Source organism: Bos taurus, chromosome 8, assembly GCF_002263795.3.
Source record: "Bos taurus isolate L1 Dominette 01449 registration number 42190680 breed Hereford chromosome 8, ARS-UCD2.0, whole genome shotgun sequence".
NCBI classification, from domain to species: domain Eukaryota; kingdom Metazoa; phylum Chordata; class Mammalia; order Artiodactyla; family Bovidae; genus Bos; species Bos taurus.
The window spans coordinates 24978965-24996080 of record NC_037335.1 but is presented as its reverse complement, the minus strand read 5'-3'; the positions used below and the strand labels follow the sequence as shown (position 1 = coordinate 24996080).

Genomic DNA, 17116 nt, shown 5'->3' with positions numbered 1-17116 from the left:
ACTGTCATGGAGGTAAGGATCTAGGTCTCTTTTTCACTCCTATGTCCTCAGCACTTATTACAGTTAATATCATGGAGTAAACACTCAGTAAATACTTGTTGAATCAACAAATGGGATATGTCTCCAAGATCTTAATCTGGTCAAAGAAATGCTGCTAGGACTGAAAACACTAATAACTATTTGAGATGGTTCATAGGGGGCAAAGATCCTAGTTATATACTGATTATTCCAAACCTCCCCAGTTGCATGTGAAAGCAAAAGTAGTTATAACATGAAAATATTTGTTAATGAACTGACTAGTTTTAGGAAGTTCCCACTCAAATATTCCTTCCTATAAAACTTTAGGGATTATCTACTGCCCTCTGTCTGAATCTTTGTAGTTTAGTCTCTTGCAATGTGAACTTGGAAATCTTAATAAAATGCAAGATTGCTTGAAATTTATGTAACTGATGTTGCTTGTAAGACTATTGATAAATGAGGATTTGATAGTAAGGCAACTTATTTAAAGAGAAGAAAATTGAAAAGAATGGTGACAGGATAAATTCTGCAAAAGGAGAATGATTTTAATATCAAAGAATATTGAAGAGTTAATGGAGCCCTCCCTTATGGCTCATATAGTAAAGCATCTGTCTACAATGTGGTAGACCTGGGTTTGATCCCTGGGTTGGGAAGATCCCCTGGAGAAGGAAATGGCAATCCACTCCAGAACTATTGCCTGGAAAATCCCATGGACAGAGGAGCCTGGAAAGCTACAGTCCATGGGGTCGCAAAGAATCGGACACGACTGAGTGACTTCACTTCACTATAGCAAGAATTGGTGGAACCAGTGAGTATTTTTGTGAAATTGACTGTATTTTTGATTGTGCTGCAAAAGTCAAAGATGAAGATAAGGATGTTGTATTTTGTTGTTCAGTAGTTTTATTCTGAAATTTCTTACATAGTTGGAGGTGTAACGTACCTTTTGTTGAATGGAAGGTAGTCAGTTTTCACTGGAGGAAATCTGGAGTCCTTGCAAGGTCCCTTGCAAGCAGTTCTGCCCCTCTGCTCTCTGATCTCATTTTTGACTTCTCTCCCTTTTGCTCACTCTGCTCCAGCTGCGCTGGCCTGTGCTACCCCTGGAGCATATTAGGCAATCCTCACACCATACCGTCTTTGCCCTGACTGTTCCTTTCCTTCAAAGTGCTCTTCTCCTAGGTATCGCCTTGACTAAATCCCTCACCACCTTCAAGTTTCAGCCCAGTGTCTCTTTCTTAATGAGGCCTACCCTGTTTGGCCTGTTAGCCTACTTTGCCTCTTTCTTCTCTACTGTTCTAAACTCTAGTACCTTTTTCTTGGCTTTACTGTTTTTTTTTTTTTCCCTCATAGCACTTAGCACTCTCTCACATGGCATATAGTCTATTTATTATGTCTTCTTTTTGTTTTCTCTCTTCCTGCTAGACCAGGTGTTTGAGTCAAATCCTGGCTGCCATTTGTTTTTCATAAATATGTTTTACTGTAACATAGGCTGTTTATTTATATATTTCCTCTGCTTTCATACATGAAGGCAGAGTTATTTGTGACAGACGCATTATGGTTTGCAAGCCATAAAGTATTCTGTATATTTTACAGAAAAAGTTTGCTGACTCTTATGCTGTACTATAAACTTCATGAGGGCATGGATCTTTGTTTTATACACCATTATAGCCCCATCAATGTAGAACAGTTTTTGGTACATGTTAAGTGCTCAGTTGCCAGAAAGCAAGTAAATGATTGAAGACAAAATTCCAATTCTATGTAATCATCTGGAATAATTGGCAGAGGTAGTAAATGCTATAGGTAATTATTTGGGTGAATAATGATGTGTAAGGTGACAATTGAACTAGACCTTGAAAGATTACAAAGATTTTTATAATAGAGGAAAGATTTTGTCATCAGTGATTAAAATTTTAATATTGGTTGAAGTGGATCATTTTGTGTTTATTTGGGCAGTTAGGAAAATTTTTGTTGAAATTTTTAGTTGACTGTTACTATTCCTGAGATAATTGATTAAATTTTTTGTTTCATTTTGATGTTCTTAGTTGAATTTTAATCAGAGGTTATCTTGAAATTTAATAGATGGATGAAATGCATCAGTTAAAAATCATGAATTTGTTTTATAAAATTTCCATCAATTTTTTCCTTTTACTTTCTCCATAAAATAGGAATGTGGATTTTCTATAGACATTAGAATTAACGTTCAAAGAGCTGTTAGCATTTTAATTGTGCTTATGATCATTGTCATGTCTAAAGGTTTTAATCATATTGGTTCATAGGATTAACCTGTAATGTTTTATAGTCATTTATATTTTGGAATGAAGTTTAAAGTGAAAGAAACTAGACTTTAGCTGCTTTTTAACGGTCCCTTTCTGTAATATTAGTTAATTACGTAATTCTCATTGCAAATTTAAAAGTTGGTTAATTTTTTAAAACTTTTTTCCCAGATGATCTTTCCATTTCAGTGGCAGTGCCCATATATTCCCCTTTGTCCTCTTTTACTGGCGGCAGTGCTCAGTGCACCTTTACCATTTATAGTTGGAGTTGACTCAAGGTATTTTGATCTTCATGACCCACCACAAGATGTTGTTTGCATTGACTTGGATACAAACATGTTATATCTGTAAGTTGGTTCTTTTTATATTATCTCCCTTTATATTTTTCTCCACATGTAATTATAGCTCTTTGAAAGCATATACAAATTGCTACTTTTAAAAGTTGTTAATATGTCGTCAATTCAGTGATTCTCAATCAGGACAGGTATCAGAATCCTAGAATGTTATGTGGTTTGAAAAAGATTCAATGTGTTCAGTATTATAATAGTTTATATTGGATAATAATCTTAACAGTAGGCAGGAGATGTTTATGTTTATCAGAAGATAATATGGATTCTTAAAAAGAAAAAGGGTAAACCCTGCTTTCAGAGCTCAAGAGCTGTGATATCTAGGTTTAATTCAGAACCCATGTGTAAGTCACAACATAGTGACCTTGGTCACAATATAGGGTAATATTATGCTGTTGCCTCAGTTCGAGATTTGAATTTTACAGGGATTGTAGAGAAATTGATACTAAAAATCAGTCACAGTTTGTGTTTACAGAGGTGATAAATTTGTATGGCAGTGGTATAACTGAGGGTTCAGAGAGTAGAGTACCACACTCGTAAAAGCAGCTTCATCCATCCAGTTCTAGATGGATGTTTAGGCGCTCCCTCCACATCCCATCGCCCAAAATCAGCAACAACAAAGTGGGAAAGAGCAGTAAATAATGAAAGTTCCTTAGTGTAAGTGACAGATTCCAGATCCTGGAGTGCTTTTATTCTTTCCTGTTTGATATTGGTAGAAAATGAATAGAGGAAGAATTTGGGATGAGACTTCAGTGGTTACAGCAGTAGAATTGGTTGGGGAAAATAGGCTTGCATCAACCCAAAGAATAACTTAAGGAAGGAAGAAAACATTTGATGTACCTTAAAAAATAATTTTGAAATGAATCTACCATTGTATTTTGAAAACTGTAATTGTGGTATTGTTGTAGCTCCATACGTTTGTTTATTTGAGCTTTCAATACTTTTTAAGAATTGAAGTATAGTTGATTTACAATATTACACCATTTTCAGGTGTACAGCATAGTGATATAGTATTTTTATAGCTTATATTCCAATAAAAGTTACTAAAAGCTAATGGCTATAATTCCTTGTGCTGTACAGCAGTGGTCCCCAAACTGGGTGGTACCAGGGACCAGTTTCTTGGAAGATAATTTTTCCATGGACTGGGGGTGGGTAGAGTGGTTAGGGGATGATTTGAGCAACATTACATTTATTGTACACTTTATTTCTAATCTAATACTGCCATTAAAGTACCTGTCTAAGGCTCAGAGGTTGAGGACTCTTGCTATACAGTATATCCTTGTTGCTTATTTATTTTGTATATAGTAGTTTGTGTCTTTTAATCCTATACCCTTATCTTGCCCCTCTCCCCTTTTTTCTCTCTACTGGTAACCGTTAGTTTGTTTTCTATAAATGTGAGTGTGTTTTGCTGTGTTCATTTTTTTTTGTTTTGTATTTAGATTCTACATATAAATGATATCACATAGTATTTATCTTTGTCTGACTCATTTTACTAGGCATAATATTCTCTAGACCATCCATGATGCTGCAAATGGCAGAATCTCACTCTTTTTTTTACCAGTCTGTTCAGTTCAGTCACTCGGTTGTGTCCGACTCTGCGACCCCATGAACTGCAGCATGCCAGGCTTTCCTGTCCATCACCAACTCCCGGAGCTTGCTTAAACTCATTGTCCATTGAGTCCATGATGCTATTCAACTGTCTCATCTTCTGTCGTCCCCTTCTCCTCCTGCCTTCAATCATTCCCAGCATCAGGGTCTTTTCCAATGAGTTAGTTCTTTGCATCAGGCGGCCAGACTATTAGAGCTTCAGGTTCAGCATCAGTCTGAATATTCAGGACTGTTTCCATTAGGATGGACTGGTTTAGACCTCCTTGCAGTCCCAAAGGACTCTCAGGAGTCTTCTCCAGTACCACAGTTCAAAAGCATCGATTCTTCAGTGCTCAGCTTTCTTTATAGTCCAACTCTCATGTCCATACATGACTACTGGAAAACCAAAGCTTTGACTAGACGAACCTTTGTTGGTAAAGTAATGTCTCTGCTTTTTAATATGCTGTCTAGGTTGGTTATCACTTTTCTTCCAGGGACCAAGCATTTTTTAATTTCATGGCTGCAGTCACCATCTGCAGTGATTTTGGAGACCCCCAAAATAAAGTCTGTTACTGTTTCCATTGTTTCCCCATCTATTTGCCATGAAGTAATGGGACCAGATGCCATGATCTTCGTTTTCTGAATGTTGAGTTTCAAGCCAACTTTGTCACTCTCCTCTTTCACTTTCATCAGGAGGCTCTTTAGTTCTTCTTTGCTTTCTACCGTAAGGGTGATGTCATCTGGATATCCGAAGTTATTGATATTTCTCCTGGCAGTCTTGATTCTGGCTTATGCTTCTTACAGCCCAGCGTTCTCATGATGTACTCTTCATATAAGTTAAATAAGCAGGGTGACAATATACAGCCTTGACGTACTCCTTACCCTGTTTGGAACCAGTCTGTTAATAATTTTTATTCATTTATCCGTTGATGGACACGGGTTGCTTCCGTGTTTTGGCAGTTGTAAATAGTGCTGCTATGAATAATGGGGTGCATATATCTTTTCAAATTAGTGTTTTCTTTTTTTCTGGACATATACCCAGGAGTGGATTTGCTGGGTCATATGGTAATTCTATTTTTAGTTTTTTGAGGAACCTCCATACTTTTTTCCATAGTGCCACTACCAATTTACATTTCCACCAACAGCGTATGAGTGTCCTCTTTTCTCTACATCATCACCAGCATTTATTTGTCTTCTTTTTGATAATAGCCATTCTGACAGATAGGAGGTGACATCTCAAAATTGTTTTGACTTTCACTTCTGTAGTAATTAGTGATATTGAGCATCTTTTCATGTGCCTGTTAGCTATCTGTATGTATTTGGAAAAAATGTCTCTTGAGTTCTTTCTGCCCATTTTTTTTATTGCATTGTTTGCTTTTTTGATAATAAGTTGTATGAGCTGATAATGAGTTGTATTGTTTGCTTTTTTGATACTGAGTTGTATGAGATGTTTTGGGTGTTAATTCCTTGTTGGTCACATCATTTGCAGATATTTTCTTCTATTCCATAGGTTATCATTTTGATTTGTTGATGATTTCCTTTGCTGTTCAAAAGCTTTTAAGTTTACTTAGTTCTCATTTGTTTATTTTTGCCTTTATTTTGCCTTAGGGGAGTGATGCTAAAAATACTGCTATGATTTATGTCAAAGGGTGTCTTGCCTTTGTTCTCTTTGTCTTAGACTTTTATGGTTTCAGGTCATATGTTTAGGTCTTTAATCTGTTGTGAATTTGTTTGGATATTTGGTGTGAGGGAATGTTCTAATCTCATTTGTTCTACCTGTAGCTCTGCAGTTTTCCCAGCACCAATATTTGAAAAAACTCTCTTTTCTTCATTGTAAATCTTGCCTCCTTTATCGTAGATTAATAGATTGTAGATGCATGGGTTTATTTCTGGGCTTTCTGTGCAGTTCAGTTATCTATGTGTCTGGTGTTTTGCCAGACATAAAATGTGCTGTTGCTGTGTTTTGTTTTGTTTTGTTTTTGCTGTTTTGACCACTGTAATTTTGTAGTACAGTAGAAATTGGGGATGTGATACTTCCAGCTTTGTTCTTTCTCCTCAGGATTGCTTTGGTAATTTGAGGTCTTTTGTGGTTGTTCATGAATTTTAGGATTACTTGTTCTATTTCTGTGAAAAATGTTATGAATATTTTGATGGGGTTGTATTAAATCTGTAGATTACTTTGAGTAATATGACCATTTTAGTGATATTAATTCTTCCAGTTCAAGAAGAGCAAGAGATATTTTTCCATTTTGTATCATCTCCACTTTCCTTCCATGACTTTTCAGAGGTCTTTCATATTCTTGGTTAAGTTTATTTCTGGATATTTTATTCTTTTTGATACAGCTTTAAATGGGATTTACTTAAAAAACTTTCTGATAATTCATTATTGCTGTATAGAAAAGCAATAGATTTCTGTCTATTAATCTTGTATCCTGCAAGCTTGCTGAATTCATTTATTAGTTCTAATAGTCTTTGTGTGGAGACTTTAGGATTTTCTTCAAAAATTTTTTTTAATTGAAGTAGAGTTGATTTACAATGTTGTGCCAGCTTCTGCTGTACAGTATAATGACTCAGTGATACACACACATACATACATTATTTTTTAATATTCTTTTCCACTATGGTATATCACAGGATACTGAATACAGTTCCCTGTGCTGTACATTAGGGTTTGTTTATCCATTCTGAATGTAATAGTTTGCATCTTCCATCCCCAAACTCCCAGTCCATCTGTCTCCCTCCCCTGTTCCCCTTTGTCAACCACCAGTCTGTTCTCTGTGTCTGTGAATCTCTTCCTGTTTTGTAGGTAAGTTCATCTGTGTTGTACTTCTAGGGTTTTCTATATAAAGTATCCTGTCATCTATAAAGAGTAACAGTTTGACATCTTCCCTTCCAATTTGGATGCTTAATTTAACAGGAAGGATGTCAGCTTTTCACCATTGAATATGATGTTAGCTGTGAATTGTCATATATGGCCTTAATTATGTTGAGATTTGTTCCCTCTGTAGCCACTTCATTGAGAGTTTTTATGGTGGTGGTTGAATTTTGTCATTTGCTTTTACAGTGTCCGTTGAAATGATCACGTGGTTTTCCTCTCCTTTTGTTAATGTGGTGTGTCACGTTGATTGATTTCTTTATATTTAACCATCCTTGTGTTGCTAGAGTAAGTCCAACTTTATTGTGGTGTATGATCCTTTTTATATATTGTTGGATTTGATTTGCTAATATTTTGATGAGAATTTTTGCATCTATATTCAAAGATATTGGCCTGTAATTGTCTTTTTTGTAGTGCCTTTGTCTGGATTTGATAACAGGGTATTGGTGGTGATGAATTTGAGAGTGTTTCATCCTCTTTAATAATTTGCAGTACTGTTAGAAAGAGAAGTTTGGTAGAATTTCCCTGAGGAACTGCCTGGTCCTGGACTTTGTTTTCTGGGAATTTTTTAAATTGCAAATTCAAGTTTAGTACTAGTGATTGGTCTGTTCAGAGTGTCTGTTTTTCTTTTTCTGCCTTTAGAATTTACTGTTTACTTTTAACTTCTGCCATTTTAAGTATGGTATCTCTTGATGTGGGTCTGTTTGGGTTCACCTTGTTTGGGATCCTCTGTGCTTCCTTTATCTGGATATGTTTCTTTTCTCAGGTTTGGGGAGTTTTTAAGCTATAATCTACTTAAATACATTTTTGACCCCCTCTTCTGTTTTCTGGTACCCCTCCCTATAAGGTGAATATTGGTACATTTAATGTTATTCTTGAGAACTCTTAAACGGTTTCCATTTTGAAAAATTTGTTTTTCTTTTACCTCTTGTTAGTCCCAGCAGTTCTCCAAACAGGCTTGTCTCCCCTGCATAGGATTCCTAGACTGGGGTGCCCTGCATTTGACTCTCACTGCTCCCTCCCCTGGGTGGGTGTCCACCTTATAATCTTCTTTTTCCTCTGAGTCCCCTCCATGGACACAGGTCCCAACTCAAATCACTTTTCTTTCCTTCCATGTGTATCTGTCTTATTGCCTTAGTGGTACAGTAGTTCACCTGCCAGTTTTCAGTTAGTTTTTCATGAGAATTGTTCCACGTGTCAGTGTATTTTCTGATGTATTGATGGGAGAAAGTGAGCTCCATATCCTCTTAGTGCACCTACTTGATCGATCTCCACTGTGGACATTTAGATTTACTTGTCGCCTGGAAACAATGAACTACTTGGCAAGCACTAAATATTTCTTGTAGTACACATTTTGTTATTTTTTAGTAACTATCCCTAAAAAAGTTACTTCAAGGTTGCATATACTGTGGTGCTTTGGAAGTTATTTTGAAGTTGTAACTCAAAGATTTACCCCATTTTATTTGCTATTCTGAATAAAATAATAGAGATTGTTAATTTTGCCCAGGCTTAAATAACTTCTGTATAATTTCTATAGATCAAAACACTATTTATAAAATAGTTTTGAATGTTTAATTATACAATTATGAAATGTTCTAGATACCAAAGAATTATAGAGAATAATGTAAATAATTTGCATGAATCTTCCACTAAGAGTCCAGATTCCACCAATACACATTATATTTATACTAGTATAAATGATGTTTTGTTTTGAATGCTTTAAAAGTTTTTACGTTTGTACAGTTTTCTTTTTTTTTTCAATTGTATTTTTATTTTTTAACTTTACAATATTGTATTGGTTTTGCCATATATCAAAATGAATCCGCCACAGGTATACATGTGTTCCCTATCCTGAACCCTCCTTCCTCCTTCCTCCCCATACCATCCCTCTGTGTACAGTTTTCTGATTTGCTGTTTTCCTTAGCATTTTCTGTGAGCATTTCTATGTTGATACATGTAGCTCTACTTTGTTTTCAGTATTTACCAGTGTTGATGGCTATTTAGATTGCAGTTAAATTTTAAAGTACGGACAAAGCCTCTATGATCATTATTATGCATATTTCTTTGAATATATGGTTAATATACTCAAAAATATCCCTGAAATATATACCTAAGAATTTAAGATTCTAGCATTGATATTGGTAAGTGATATAGCATTAGCTCCAGCTCATGGTTGGCACATAGTGCTTTCATCTTTGTAGAGTTTGTGACTGTTTGTAACATATAGACTGTATGTTACTGACTCTGATATTTGTTGAGATTTGCTTCTAATAGGTACTTTTAAGTCTCAAGTCAGTTAAGTTTAACACTTAAAATATTATAATTCTAAAATGTAACTTTGAAACAAGACTTGTGTTATATTCATGACTCCAGTTAATGAAAGTCTGTGTTGGAGGGTTAGAATGAGATGACCAAATTTGGCTGAGGTTGATTGAAATGAAAAGAGAACTTCTTGGAAATCACTTAAGAATTTAAGTGATCATTTAAGTGATCATTGAAGAATGCAGACTCTTAAATTGTAACGTCAGTATAAATACCCTTTCCATCTTCTTTTTTAGTTTGACATAAGAATTTTGTTTAAGTAAAGACAGATTATAACAGACTTTATTAATTATGTTGTTATTTAATAGATCAGATGAAAAGAAGAACATGAACTGGAAGCAGCTTCCCAAAAAGCCATGCAAAAATCTGATTAGCACCTTGAAGAAATTGTATCCCCAGCTATTCTCAGGTAAATGTGAGGAAAAGGAGTTTTTTTTAAACTTTTCATTTTATATTGAAGTATAGCTGATTAACAATATTGTGACAGTTTCAGGTGAACAGCAGAGGGACTCAGCCATACATGTATCATTCTCCCCCAAATTCTCCTCCCATCCAGGCTGCCACATAACTTTGAGCAGATTTCCCTGTGCTATACAATAGGTCCTTGTTCATTATCCATTTTAAATATTGCGGTGTGTACATGTCAATCCCAAACTCCCTAACTATAAGAAGGGATATTTTTAATGAAAGAATGTATATAAAAGAATTCTTGTTAAATTTAAACGTAGTTTTGCTGTGTTTAATGGGAGTCTCATTGCAAAACAAATTCCAGTAGTGAGAGATTACTATGTGGTTCCTGGTGTCTGAGCGTGCTCTCTGTGCCTCCCTGTGAGCCTCTGCCAGTGAACCCTTCACGCTAATGCGGAGAGGAGTTTCAAGAAGCCATGGGCTCTATTTTGACAATTCCCTTAATTGTTGAGTTATTATATATGTATAACATTATGTATTAATGTCATTTATTTCTCTTTCTTCATTTGTCAGTTCACCGAAAAACTCAAGAAGGTTCAGCAATTGAGATGACTCCAATTGAAGCAGATTTCTCTTGGCAAAAGAAGATGACACAACTTGAGATGGAAATTCAAGAGGCATTTTTGCGCTTTATGGCATCGATTTTAAAGGGCTACAGAACATATCTCAGACCAATCACAGAGGCTCCTTCAAATAAAGCTACAGCTGCTGATTCATTGTTTGACCGACAGGGTAAGTAGCATTGAAAATATAAATACTTTTTATTGAAATGAAAAAATTTTCTCTTTGGTAGTACTGCCAAGAAGTATTTACTATATAAGATCTTAGAAATTTATATTAAAATATGGTGATCTTCTGTGTATTTGTAATCTAGTTCTATGAATAGAATTTCTTTTGACTTTTATACCTTATTTTTCTTCCTGAGAAATTTGAAATTGGAGGTGTTTAATTATGAAATGTCAAAGATGTTGCTTATATTTATAGTATTCTGTGACCAGTTATCTCAGTAGAATGAAGCTGCTCATTTGCTTTTAGGTGTTTTCTCAGCTTTATATAATTTTTGACCTTATACATTTTTGGCTTTACAGTATTCTCTAACAAATAGTTTTTGGAATAAAGCCACCAGTGTTTAAAATTTTTTGAAAAGTACAGCCTTGTTCCAGAGGAAAATACCATACTCATTCTCTTTAGTATTTGTAGTTTTAGGAAATTACAAAGATTTGTGTTGGTATTCAGCAGTTCTTATATATATAGTGGAAAACTTACAGATACATCAGTATTCATAACGATAATTATTTTACATATCTATAGTTTGGCCCTGCAGTTATTGTTTTTTTTAATCTGTATTTCCCCAATAATCCTTTTATCTTTTCTCATTTCTGGTTTAGGATGACTTATTTCTCAAATATTTAATTACCACTTACTAAGTCCAATTAGTTATTATTTAGGGATATCAGTCAGTCAGTCAGTTTAGTCTCTCAGTCGTGTCCGACCCCATGAATCACAGCACGCCAGGCCTCCCTGTCCATCACCAACTCCCGGAGTTCGCTCAGACTCACATCCATCGAGTCAGTGATGCCATCCAGCCATCTCATCCTCCGTCGTCCCCTTCTCCTCCTGCCCCCAATCCCTCCCAGCATCAGAGTCTTTTCCAGTGAGTCAACTCTTGGCATGAGGTGGCCAAAGTACTGGAGTTTCAGCTTTAGCATCATTCCTTCCAAAGAAATCCCAGGGCTGATCTCCTTCAGAATGGACTGGTTGGATTTAGGGACATAGAGGAGTATAAAATCTATCTTCTTGGGATACCCAATGGAAAATAATTTAACATGTTTTAAGAAATAGAACAAATACTCAAGAAAAAGATTTTACATAATCATTCAGTGAGAGGGCATAAACATTCAGAAAAAGGAAACATTCTTAAAGATACTCATCATGAACTCTTTGGAAGACTTCATGAAAGAAGAGCATGACTTTAAAGAATGGATATAATTGCTATAATCAACCTGCTGCTACTACTGCTAAGTTGCTTCAGTCGTGTGCGACCCATAGGTGGCAGCCCACCAGGCTCCCCCGTCCCTGGGATTCTCCAGGCAAGAACACTGGAATGGGTTGCCATTTCCTTCTCCAGTGCATGAAAGTGAAAAGTGAAAGTGAAGTCGCTCAGTCGTGTCCGACTCTTATCGACCCCATGGACTGCAGCCCACCAGGCTCCTCCATCCATGGGGATTTTCCAGGCAAGAGTACTGGAGTAGGGTGCCATTGCCTTCTCCGATGATCAACCTGGGCAGCATATTAAATAGCAGAGAAATTACTTTACCAGCAAAGGTCCGTCTAGTCAAAGTTATGGTTTTTCCAGTGGTCATGTATGGATGTGAGAGTTGGACTGTGAAGAAAGGTGAGCGCCGAAGAATTGATGCTTTTGAACTGTGCTGCTGGAGAAGACTCTTGAGAGTCCCTTGGACAGCAAGGAGATCCAACCAGTCCATCCTAAAGGAAATGAGTCCTGAATATTCACTGGAAGGACTGATGCTAAAGCTGAAACTCCAATCCTTTGGCCACCTGATTCGAAGAACTGACTCACTGGAAAAGACCCTGATGCTGGGAAAGATTGAAGGCAGGAGGAGAAGGGGAGACAGAGGATGAAATGGTTGGATGGTGTCACTGACTCATGGACATGAGTTTAAGTAAACTCCAGGAGTTGGTGATGGACAGGGAGGCCTGGCGTGCTGTGATTCATGGCGTCGCAGAGTTGGACATGACTGAGCGACTGAACTGAACTGAAAGATTGATCCATGGGTTCAGGTGTTATCAGACTCATTCAATTCATTATAATTTCCCCATCAGCCTTTCATTTAATTATATTAGTAGCCTTTACTGATCATTGCCTAGATCCATTAGAAGAAAAGACTTCTTGTTACTGCTTGGTAGGAATTATTTATTTCTGTTTTATTGGAGCTTTTCTCAACTAAGTAATATTTCAAGGTGATCTAGTAAGGACAACAGCATGTGGAATGCCCTGAAGCATAACAGAAAGGGTGGAGGAAAAACTGACCTTAAAAACCATGCTTGAAATGCTGGATGAAAGCCAGATCGTGTTGGCTCTTTTAGAAACAATGAAGGATTTCAGTGTTTATTCCAAGAGTAATCGCAAGTCAGTGAGGGATATTTAAGTAGGTAATAGGATCAGGTTTGCATTTGTAAAACAAACAAACAAAAAAACCTCTTTGACTCCTCTGCAGAGGTTCAATTGGAGGCACCCAAAGTGTGGATCTACTTATTAGTTGATTATTGCATTGGTTCAAATGAAGTGACCTGGATTATTTGATAGCATGAATGGAAACGTGATTTTTAGGATGTAAATTGAATAGAGCTTGGCAATTGAATATGGGATGTAAGAGGGAGATGTCAAGAACGACTTGGAGCTGCATGTCTTTAACAACCAAGTGGATGGTTTATTGTTTATTTAAGGCCCTTTATTGAGAAGAAAAATGGCAGAGAGGGGAAGGATCTAATTATTTGTTAAGGAAAAGTTTTTCATTTTATTTATTTATTTTGTTGAATTATAACTGATGTGCAGCATTTATATGTTACAGGTGTACAACACAGCATAGTAATTCACAATATTTGCAGGCTATACTCCGTTTATGGGGGCTTCCCAGGTGGCACTAGTGGTAAAGAACCCACCTGCTAGTGCAGGAGATGTAAGAGATGCAGGTTCAGTCCCTGGGTTGGGAAGATTCCCTGGAGGAGGGGATAGCAACCCACTCCAGCTTGTTGCTTAGAGAATCCCGTGGACAGAGGAGCTTGGCAGGCTGCAGACTGTAGAGTAGCACAGAGTTGGACACGATTGAAGCAACTTAGCCACAGACACGCACACACGCCCTCCATTTATAGCTGTTATAAAATACCGACTATATTCCCTGTGCTGTGTGTCCTCATAGCTTATTTATCTTATGCATGATAGTTTGTACTTCTTAATCCCCTACCCCTATCTAACCCCTCCCTGCTTCCCTCTCCCCACTGGTAGCCACTAGTTTGTTTTCTATATCTGTGAATTCTTTTTTTATCATATTTACTAATTTGTTTTATTTTTTAGATTCCATATATAAGTGATAATATAGAGTATTTTTCTGTGTTTCACTTGTTTCACTAAGCATTAAACTCATCTGTGTTGTTGGAAATGGCAGAATTTCATTCTTATTTATGAATGAGTAATAGTCTATTATGTATATGCGTGTGTGTGTGTGTGTATCACAACTGCTTTATCCATCCATCTGTTGACTAGTTAGGTTACTTCCTTGTCTTGACTATTATAAATAGTGCAGCTGTGAATATTGGGGTGCATGTATCTTTGTGAATTAGTGTTTTTGTTTTTTCTGGATATGTATCCTGGAGTGTGGAATTGCTGGATCATATGGTAATTCTATTTTTAGTTTTCTGAGGAACCTCCATACTGTTTTCCACAGCGGTGCCATCAATTTTCATTTCCACCAACAGTGAATGAGGGTTTGCTTTTCTCCACCTCCTCACTAACATTTGTTAATTTTGTCCTTTTTGATGATAGCCATTCTGAAAGGTGTGAGATGATGTCTCATTGTGGTTTTGATTTGCTTTCTCTAATGATTAATGATATTGACCATCTTTTTATGTTCTTATTGGCCCTCTGAATGTCCTCTTTGGAAAAATGTTTGAGGAAAGATTTTTAAAATGAGAGAGACTTGAGTATACTGGTTACTAGCTAATAGAATCTTCCAGAGAACACTGAAAGAGCTGTATCCCAGGCTCATGGTGGGCTTGGCCTTAGATAGGAGGGGAGGGTCATACTCACTGTAAAACGTGGTAAGGAATAAATGAAAGCAGAAAGAGTCATAGATTTTATAGTGAGATAATGTAGTTCTCACTTAATGATTTCCATTTTCTCTGCAGTTTATCACCATGCAGGGATGAGGGGGAGAACATGGAGGGAGAACATTTAAACACTGAAAATAACTGTGAAAACACGAGTAAAGGAAGTTCAGACTCCAGAAACGTAGTGTGATTACAGGTCAGGGATAAAGGTGTAAGTTAAGTGGTTTTGATTCACCTAGTTATGTAACTCCACCCCCCACCACCCACCCAACTTGCGCTCAGCCACACTGGTGCAGATCCAGAGAAAGCAGACAATGTATTGCTCCAGAGCTAGGTTATACTAGATGAGTTTGGGCATAAAAATTGAGAGTGTTGACAAAATAATGAAAATGGACATGGAATCAGTGTTAAAGACATGAAGATAGAAGGATGTATGTAGAATGTATGTATGTAGAATGTAAAAGGGTGAATGGATTGCATATTATCCCTCACAAAAGGCTTGGTAGGAAGAACTTAAGCATACCAGATAGACAGGAGTAACAGAGAGTAACTTGTAAATTAGAGATTTGGGAGGCAAAGCTGTTTATAGTTCTACGAAGAAAAGTCCAGGGAGTATGAAGCTATGTATAGAAGTTGGTGATTGATGTGGAGCTGGGAGAAGGCAGTGGCACCCCACTCCAGTACTCTTGCGTGGAGAATCCCATGGACGGAGGAGCCTGGTGGGCTGCAGTCCATGCGGTCGCTGGGAGTCGGACGAGACTGAGCAACTTCCCTTTCACTTTTCACTTTCACGCATTGGAGAAGAAAGTGGCAACCCACTCCGGTGTTCTTGCCTGGAGAATCCCAGGGACGGGGGAGCCTGGTGGGCTGCCGTCTATGGGGTCGCACAGAGTCGGACACGACTGAAGCGACTTAGCAGCAGCAGCAGCAGCAGACCATAGATTATTGAAAATTAAGGAATTTAAAACTCTGAAATGTTGGATGGTTGGGTTTTATGGGTGTTGAAGAATGATGATAGGACGAGTTGGAGAGAAGACTTTGAATTAGGTGCCCTGCTCTTCAGTGGATGAAGGAAAGAGTATTTCTAAAGTCAGCAGCTGTCTACAGTTAGTCGAGGAATGGATAAAATAAGAGCCAGAAGAGCAGACGTGTTTATAAGATGATACAGAAGTAATTGGTAGCATTGCAGAGGAAAGATTTAACCCTTCCTGCTTTAGAGTATGTAGAGTATCAGAAATTTTCTACTTGAGATCTGTAGAGCTAGAGACTCCTTTTAGGAGATTCATATTTCAGTGAAAAGGTTAATGGTATAAGTTAAGAGTTTTCATGGTTGAATTAGGCATAAAGGACTATGGTCCCTTTATATATGTATGTATATAAAGATAAAAAAGTATATATAAAAGTTTAAAAATAATACATCTAGTTCTGCTTTGAAATCTGAATTTAATTCTAATTTTATTTTCTGCAGGATTTTTAAAAAGTCGAGATCGTGCCTATACAAAATTCTACACCCTTTTATCCAAAACACAGATTTTTATTCGTTTCATTGAAGAATGTAGTTTTGTAAGTGATAAAGATACTGGATTGGCTTTTTTTGATGACTGCATAGAAAAGGTAAAAGTTTGTCCTGTAAATCAGTATTAAAGAAAAGCTTTAATAATTTGTTTATCTTTATAATCATTATTGTTTTATTAGCCCGAATGATCTGAGGAAAGCATTGACGTTCTGGTGTTCGTGTGTGTGTGTTTGTGCACATGAGCACACACGCAAATGTTCAGTGCTACACTTAATGTAAGAATTGTTTCCCTTTGTGGTGTCTAATACTACCAAACATAGCTAATTTTTCTCTGAATCTCACTTTTGTTTTGTATCAAGTACTAAGAACATCACTGAAACTCCTGAATCATTTTTTTTTTTTTAACATGACTAAGATAAGATTTAGTAGTTCATTAAAAAAAGTTTAGTTTTGGGAATTCCCTGGTGGTCCAGTGATTAGGACACCTTGCTTTCACTGCCAGGGGCCCAGGTTCAGTCAGTATTCAGGGAACTAAGATTCCACACGCCACACAGGGCAGCTATACAGAAACCCCCAAAAAACAAACCAAAAAAAAAGGTTAGTTTTGTGGGTAATGGAAATCCTGTGGGTTTTTTTTTGTTTGTTTGTTTTAGTGTCTTTCCAGATACTTTTGCTGATATTTCTTTTGTCCTGATGGAAACTTTGGAAATATGTTAAGGCTTTACTCATAAAAACTTAAAGTTGACTTTTTAAAATTTATTTATTTTTGCCTGTGATGAAGGGCAGCATGAGGCATTCATGCTGCATGCAGGCTTTTTCTGGTTGCTGAGTGCAGGGGGCCACTCTGTAGTTGCCATGTAAGGGC

At 36.8% G+C, this 17116-nt stretch overlaps 1 protein-coding gene across 4 annotated transcripts in view; it reads left to right on the top strand.

The window, feature by feature from the left end:
* DENND4C (DENN domain containing 4C) overlaps positions 1–17116 on the top strand; it is a 119315-nt gene that overhangs the window by 43931 nt on the left and 58268 nt on the right. For all 4 annotated transcript variants that reach the window (XM_002689565.7, XM_005209911.5, XM_059889382.1 and 1 more), the window contains 4 exons: positions 2460–2635; positions 9728–9828; positions 10401–10619; positions 16204–16349. In XM_002689565.7, coding sequence (XP_002689611.3) covers positions 2460–2635; positions 9728–9828; positions 10401–10619; positions 16204–16349 — 642 coding nt within the window. The remainder of the gene's footprint in view (positions 1–2459; positions 2636–9727; positions 9829–10400; positions 10620–16203; positions 16350–17116) is intronic.